Raw genomic sequence first — 8,707 nt, 5'->3', positions numbered from 1 at the left:
ACATTACAAATAATAGTTGCAGCCTTGCATTCCTGTAAAATCGATAGGAAACAAACCCATGGTCGACAACATTTTGTAGTCGATATTGTAAGACACACGGGCAAATTAGATACTATCTCTGCTTTTTAAATTGCTCTCTCATGATCAGCAGCGAAACTTTTTTTTTTCTCATTGACTTTCCACCTCTAATTTTAACAGAAATTCAAAAGAGCTAAACACCTGACCGTTGGATCTTGTCGCATGCCAGTCGTTACTGCAGATCTTGTTTAGCGGAGTGTGGAAGGGGGCGTGTCCTAACTCTCCACGTTTCTCCACTCGCTAAATATTAATGTAAATGTCGAAGTAATATACTGATCAAATACCTCACTGGATAACATAAGTGAATGTCAATATACACTTGTTCTTAATGTATGTTTTGACTAACGGATTACTTATTAAATGTGAAAGTTTTCGTTCTGTGCGATTTTTCACCTTTATTGACACACGGATTACGGAGACAGCATAATTACAATAGGATAAAAGTCACATTTTCCAGGTATATTTGAAACGGAATGTTTGAAATATAAGAGCTACCGTTCTTCTACACTTTGTTATTAACTGTCAAAACATCTTACTTGTATTTTATAGATTATTTTATATCATACCTTATAAAAAATAACACCAACCCGTAAAAAATAGTGTGTAGGATCATGATAAATTAAAATGCTAATGTATATTCATAAAGGTAAGTTATTTCAATTCAGAGGTGGTATTTAATGAATTTCCATTAAGGATTTAAATATTTTCAATTTCAAAAAAATCATTATGCTTTTTGTATTTCAGGATGTCGTTTCGATTAACGAGTTAGTCTACTTTCTGAAGCGTGGAATTTTCGTCACCGTTAAGTGTTCAGTGTTGTGATAAGTAACAAGATGCAGGGATGTTACAGTAGAGAAATGGTGCTTCTGGCTGTCTTTTATCTCCTTATTTCGTATTCAATGGGACAGGATTTAACATACCGAATCAAAGAGGAACTATCGCCGAACTATTTCATCGGAAACATTGTCAACGATTCAAAGTTTTTGGAAAAAAATAACACAGAAAAAGTCGATCGTGAAAATATCCGTTTAAACATCCTGTCCCAGGGAAATCCCCTGGCCGTGTATTTCAGCATTAATGACAAAAGTGGGGCGTTTTATACCAACTCAACCTTAGACAGAGAATCTCTCTCACATTGTAAATTTTCTGAGATTTGTGAGATTCGTTTGGACGTGAGTGCTCAATCGACAATAGGTACATTTTTCAAAATTATAAAAGTTAAAGTTGTTGTGTTAGATATAAACGACAATAAACCTTTTTTCGTGAAAAACAAAACAAACTTGGAAATTTCGGAATCCTCAATTCCGAACTCATCACTCTCCGTGGAAGGAGCAGTGGACCTGGATAGTGGTGTGAATACAATTCAAACATATAAATTAAAACCAACAGATTCTCCTTTCGTTTTAAGTTATGATACGTCTTTGGTTGGAAGCTCTTCTTTAAAACTACTACTGAACAGGACATTAGATAGAGAAAAGGTGAGTTCTTACAATCTGGTGATAGAAGCCATTGATGGCGGAAATCCTGCCAAAACCGGAAGTCTACTGGCTTTCATTTCTGTAACAGATGTGAACGACAACCGACCAACATTTAGCCAACCTATCTACAATATAACCATAGATGAAAACGTAAGAGTGAATTCGGTGATTCTCAACATGAGTGCTACAGACAAGGACTTGGGAAAGAATGGGGAGGTAGTATACCGACTGAGTCCTTACCAGTCAGACCATATTAAACAAATGTTCTCGATCAATGAGACCCACGGAAATCTTAGTCTGATAAAACCTTTAACTTATTACTCTGGTGAAGTACTCAAAGTTGTAATTGAAGCATCGGATAACGCTGATCAACCTTTGATCTCTCAAGCAACTGTGAATGCCAGGGTACTAGATTCAACAAATAGCCCCCCAATAATCAACGTTAATTTGCTGTCGAATGCTGGGACCGCTAAGATCGCTGAATCGGCTAGTATTGGGGCAGCTGTTGCGCATGTAGGCGTTACAGACGAGGACACGGGCCAAAATGGACATGTCACCTGCTCTGTTGACAGCTCAAACTTTCGACTCCATAAGCTCGATGTTAACGAATACAAGGTAGTTGTAAACGTCGAGCTGGATCGAGAAAAGATCGATACATATGACATCACAGTAACCTGCTCCGATTCTGGAACCCCACCTTTGAATTCGTCCTCGACCTTTCAGGTCACGGTCATTGATATGAATGATCATTCACCCATATTTCTCAAGACAACTTACTATGCTGAAATGTACGAAAACAACAACATAGGAATTGAGATCCTCAAGGTATCTGCTTTAGATTTCGACATCGGTATAAACGCCGACATTGAATACTCTCTTTCTCAAACCGGACGTTTCGCTTTCGCCATTGATCCAACTTTTGGTACTATATACGCCAATTTCAAAACAGACCGAGAAAATGCCTCTGAAATCAATTTCAAAGTGGTTGCAACGGATAAAGGAACCCCTAGAAGATCATCCACCTCCAATATATCCATTAAAATTCTGGACACCAACGATAATAAACCAAGATTTACTGACCCTCTGTTCACTTATACCATTCCGGAAAACCAGAGACCAGGACTATTTGTGGGACAATTGACTGCTAAGGATGGTGATCTTGGAAATAATGGAACATTCGACTTCATTTTATCTAAAGATAATGAACCAGATCTGCCATTCTTTATTTCAAAGAATGGGACCATTACTACTACAGAAGCATTAGATCGGGAAAAACATCCGCATGGAATCAATTTCAAGGTGGTCGCCATTGATAAGGGTACACCGACATCTTTAAACAGTACCGGATATGTTACAGTATTCATGTCCGATGTAAACGACAATTATCCTGAAATAATATTTCCTAATGCGGAGAATAAAACTATTGCATTTCTATTTGATCTTCCAATCAATAGTATTATTGGAAAAGTAAACGCTAGAGATCAGGACTATGACATAAATGCCAAGCTGTCGTACTCATTCATTGAAACAATTACTTTCATTTCAATGGACCAAGACAGTGGAACGATGAAACTAAATAGACCGTTAACTTCGGATTTTGTGAATCGATACCCCATGACGGTTGTTGTAGAGGACCACGGTGTACCAAAATTATCCTCCAATTTTTCGATGACAGTTGTCATTTTGTCCCATCATATTCCATCCCCTGTTTCACCAAGAAAGGCAGAAAACGATAACTACATGATGATTGCTGTCGTCATTTCCTGTGTTACCGTAGTGGTGGCGGGAAGCATCATTCTTGTGATCTTTCTCATCAGGCGAAGCGACCAACAGAAACGTGCTCTGGAAAAGAACAACAATGGTGCAATAGTCTCCAAGAACCAGAATACTTTGAATGATACCAAGGAACAATATGATGCTGTTCATCACGCCATGAAAAGAGAAAAGAGCGAGAAACGTGTTAGTTTCTCAACGGATGACGAAAAGAAGTACGACACATTGGAAATGGAACGCCATTTATACCAGAAAAACCCTCCAAAACAGGAAGTGGACAGGGTAAGTTGTAAACTCTAAACACTGTGTATTCAAATATGATACTCTTCGCTTTCTTAAAACTTCTAAAACAGTATTTAACTTGAACCTTGAAGAGAAGTTTATAATTCATATTCATGTTAGAGATCTCTACAAGTAACAAAGATTTAGACAATGTTTGTGTTGGCAATACACACATTGTCCAATTCTTTTCTAATGTAGCTATAACATGAATTATAATCTTTATCAGTTGATACTCATCAAGTCAGTATTTGTTGCTATTTAGCAGTGATGTCAGTGGCTGCTTCATTGAGCTTAGCGTTACAGTCAATTAAGTAAAAAATAACTGTCCTAGATAGCAAATAACAACAAAAAATGGATTCCATCCTAAATACGGGGATTTTAATTACTGGAAGTTTTTAAAAACATTTTTGCTTTTTGTTCGAAATGGAAAGTGAACATCCTAATACACCCATTAAAATGTTTTTTGCTCTTTGTTTGGACTTCTTAAGTGCATATCTCATAACTTCTATTATAATTCCTGACATATAATTGTCCGACAACTTATATATTTCTTTGATTGTTTGCAATAACTTTAACCCGAATTTTTAAATGTTTTTACAATGCTAATGCGTTCTGTTGTTGCGTGGCCTTTGTTAAAAAACTGAAAATTAAAGTTGATTAGCATTCTTGTACAAGTTTAGTCCCCGATTATTTGTTGTTTTATAATAACAGTAATTTGAAAAATTAGCCAATGTTTCCGAGGGGTTCTTTTACTTTTCCACTTGTCCCGATTCCTGACAAAGGCGCCCACTACAATGGATATAATAGGTATTGACTCAGCTTTTGTACACCCGGATTGCTCTCCACTGATAAAACATTCCATAACGAGCCATTCATAGTGAAAGCTTAAAATTTAGACATCAATTTACGCGTGTTTAAATTTGGCATATTGTACACAGAAATGTATGTACTTTAGAAAATAAGACACTACTTGGTTTGTTAAGAGTTGCCAAATAGAATGGGGTTCTAAAAGCAATGGAAAAACAGAAGGCCTACTCCAAATAAAACAAAAAAATACTTCAGCTTGGATTAAGATGACTCAGATTTTTTGACAGCAAACTTCAAACACATTTATTAAATATTAAAAGGATTAAACATTTCTGAATCGTGAGCTAAATCGTGTTTTATCATTTTTTAACAAAAGATTTCACTTAGCTCGACACCTTTTGGTCAAGGGTCACGTGATCAAAACAACTTCAAAAAGATAAAGCAGCCCCTTATCAGAGCCCTTAATTGACACGGGGAATCTGTAGTGGACAAGGTGGGATTATCCTGTCAACAGTCCTACCGAGGGCAACATGTAAACCCAGTGTCTGGTTGTCTCATGGCGATAACTTACTGATATCACCCTATCACAGCGATCACCTGCCATTCAGGAATGCTGGGATATATTCATTCTTAAGACCCCCCTCCCTGATATAGATTTTCGGAGGGCAAAACAAGTAAATGTTCTACCAGTCCCTTTTTTCTGTTTAGAGTAAATATTGAAATGATAGGCACGTCATTTTACTTCATATTGCATGTCGAAAGAAGATTTACAAGATAATACAACACGACGTATCAAATCGCCTTGGCTTTTCAGCTAATCCTGTAAAGAAACCCAAACATCTTTGTATAACATATGCGAAAACTTTGAATAGATTGTCCAAGTCTGTTTCTCTTACTAAAAAAGGTTATTGAATGAGTTTAAGAAAAGTAAACATGCAGGCATGTGAATTTCCTTATAGAAACCAGACGCTTGCTTTTTTTACCCTCTTTTTTAAATTTTCAACCGGGATCTGTTGAGACTATCAATTTCAAGCATTCAAGATTTTTTTCCCTTCGTTTATTCAAAGATGACCCGTGTCTCGTCACGGCATATCTGGTGAAATTATGTCATGTTTCCAGTTTCAGACTTATTCAGCTACAGAGAGATGAATGGCAAAATGAACATTAACCAATCTGAAATTAAACTCTGAGGGCTAAAGTTTAACTATTAATTTACGTACTTATTTAACTATTAATTAAACATTATGCATATTTCTTGTAGATTTTGGATACAATAATGCCTCCTCCAAACCCCCGGGTGGCGCAAGTGAAAGCCGTTCCCAGCCCCTCCAAGTATAATCCCCAGCCCTCCTCACAGATTGGGAAGCTCCAGCTTCACCAGAACATCATCAGCATGCACGCTAGTCAGGTAAGAAGTGTTCCCTTAAGCACAACATGTTACTCTTTGTACGTTAATGACTCAGTTCAAAAATCAATTTTGTATCAAACAGCTACATGTATCTTCCCAGAAATATGTTGCGTGTTTTGTTGAATTAAATCTATTAACTGATCAAGAATTTTTCCTTTCCACTACGAAATTGTTTTATACTGCACGAAGTTTGATTTAAAACTGTATTCCCAAAGTTGTTTAGATTTATTGTCAGCTATATTACATTTAATTTAGTATAGATTTGAATTTTTTAATGTAGCGTTATAAAAAAAACAATGATGACTTATTATGGAAAAAAAGACACGGTATCTTTGTAAACCTAATATATGTCTGTAGTCTTCTAAATATCTCTACATAATGGCCAACATAACTCTTGCTATAAAGAGTCATGTAAATTCACAAAATTACCCAATAATTTTTTTAGGTAAATTTAAAATTTTTGAATATAGAAGAGATATTAGCTTGAGAGCTGTTAGAGTGTCAAATATAGCAAAACGTACGCGTTTATTTCTATGAACTAATCATTTTTCCATGTTACAGATGCAGCCTCATTGTGACAATGACAGTGAAACCTCAATGGAATCCAACACGTCCGACAGCGGGCGAGGGGGGAGTGAAAGTGATATCCACAGCAGCGGTGGACTGTCACAGTGTCAGGAATTGGGTAAGGCAGAATTTGTCTTCGTATAATTTTTTTTAATTATAGATTAAGAATACTTTGTCTTAAAATATTTAAAAAAAAAAAAGATTCTTTTCCTGAAGTTGACCTGATTGAATGCATTCATCATGTTCATGTACAACGTATGAATGAGTGTGCAATTGAAATGCAATAATTTTTTAAATGAATGAAGTATTGAATAAGCATTTTTTTCTCCATTTTAGATTTGCTGAAGCAGCTATATCCCCGTGATAGCAATCAAGAGCATTACAGACTAAAAAATACAGCAGGAAATGTGGTAAATTTAAGAGACATAAGACCAAAACTTAAGGAAAACAGTAGAAATGTTCCGATGGATAACGTCCACCGGAAGTATGCAGATCGACGCGTCAACCAATATGGTGACCCTGTTGATATTCATAATATTCCTTTTTCTGCCTACAAACCAAAAAGATTTACGCATTTCAATTCCGTGTCAGATATTTTGGATGGAAGCATGATGACAAATGATGATGACGATGATCTCAGTACAACCACTTCCGGTAGCTATACCGTAGATGATTTAGATGACGACAGCTTACATCCGGAATGTGTTGTCTGATGAATTTTCCTTACATTTCCAGTATTGTGTTCAAATTTCTCATAAATCATTAAAAATATGAATTGCATAATGTATCTATGCATTGATATTATAGAGTTAGACATGGTTTTCGAAATACACAAGGCAATCTAGATATCTGGTTATGTTCATAGCGTGCCATTTACCTTTTATAAACGGATATGGTTTTAATAAATGTGAAAAATACAAATAACATAATTATTAAATACCAGATTGTCGATTGTGTGTTATTAGGCATAGTGACTTGCCAAGGGACATACAGGACAAAAATGTCTTTGATCTGTTTTTGCAATGTGCCAAATGTTATTTCGATTTGTTAATATAAATTGTATGATTATGTATTAAAATATGCTAAACCAATCCTTCGTATTAATGTGTTTAATGAACTTAGCAAAGTATATTTTTTATTATGCAACAGCACTTGGTATCCAAACAGATAGTCCATCTGTAACAATTTCTTGAAGTTTTGCTTTAATTGTGATTACTATTTATAAAATAATGTTAATGTAGGATGTACTACACAATGGATGGAGAATATGTATGGATAGAAAGAAATATATAAAGTTAAGACTTAGGATATGAACTGGTGTTCAATGGGACTGAACTTTGACAGACAGGGTACAATACTTACAGCTTGAACTAACACAGAGCTCTGTCGACTGTGCAGAAGGTAGATATTGTGCAGAAATTCGCTATATGCCGCTACTAATTCAACAATGACAAGATAATATATAAACTGTCGTGTAACCAGATTTTTTAAAGTATAGTGATTTTCCTATTCCTGCGGTTGTATACAGTGTAGTAGTAAGTAGACTGAGAAGGAAGACATTGTGGAGGAAGTTTTAAAATGTAATGAATGATTCCACCCCCTTTATTAAATAAACGCTGTGTTATAGAGTTATACATACACTGTACAAATGTACTTGTTATAGAGGGCACATCAGTTTTATGTCGGTTAAATAACATTTTTACAATATGCTGTGAAGAGTTTCCGTATAGTCACAATTTTTTTTGAAAATCCAAGGGATCTGAATATAATAACATTTTTTCTGAAGGCATTTGGTGCAATTTTGAATTTTATTTTCAATTAATACTGGTTTATTTCTACTTAGAATGTTTTTTCGTAAATCAACTCCTTTTAGAATCTTTGATATTTAGTACTTGGCAAAAAAGGTAGCCCAATTTCTAATGTAGGAATATTTTATAAAAACATAATTGAAATTACAGAATGAAATTAGTTTTTGTCGATATCTTTCGGTACATGTAAATGTTGATATTTAGAATTTTAAACATCCAGCACCTAATTATCTGTTAGAAACGACGTCTAAATAGTTACGAGATGATCATGAGAATTCTTTGGCATGGAAAGGCCCTGCTGGCATAAACTTTTACCATTTTACACGTTAGGTGCAAGGTGCACCATTTTAATCTTAGGTAAGTGCCGAGAAAGGCTACCCCATATCAAGATAATTTGGAACCATGAAGAACTGTTCAGTCAATACAGACATATAGTTCTGACCTTGCTTATAATGTATCCCCGTACAAAACGCGATTAGGTGTCATTATCGTTTTGCGTGCTGAAT

At 35.4% G+C, this 8,707-nt stretch overlaps 1 protein-coding gene across 1 annotated transcript; it reads left to right on the top strand.

Moving 5' to 3' along the window:
* Positions 1-351: 351 nt before the first annotated feature.
* LOC133173161 (putative protocadherin beta-18) lies at positions 352-7,484 on the top strand. The gene is made up of 5 exons (XM_061308104.1): positions 352-535; positions 823-3,611; positions 5,680-5,826; positions 6,388-6,511; positions 6,730-7,484. The coding sequence occupies exons 2-5, from the start codon at positions 912-914 to the stop codon at positions 7,104-7,106; spliced, it is 3,348 nt and encodes a 1,115-aa protein (XP_061164088.1). The 5' UTR covers positions 352-535; positions 823-911; the 3' UTR covers positions 7,107-7,484.
* Positions 7,485-8,707: the final 1,223 nt, after the last annotated feature.

This window comes from Saccostrea echinata, unplaced genomic scaffold (genome assembly GCF_033153115.1).
Source record: "Saccostrea echinata isolate AGI-Se365-2 ecotype Australia unplaced genomic scaffold, CSIRO_AGI_Sech_v1 ptg000056l, whole genome shotgun sequence".
In the NCBI taxonomy this organism is placed as follows: Eukaryota; Metazoa; Mollusca; class Bivalvia; order Ostreida; family Ostreidae; genus Saccostrea; species Saccostrea echinata.
The sequence above is the reverse complement of the archived record's forward strand: the minus strand, read 5'-3'. Positions and strand labels throughout refer to the sequence as shown.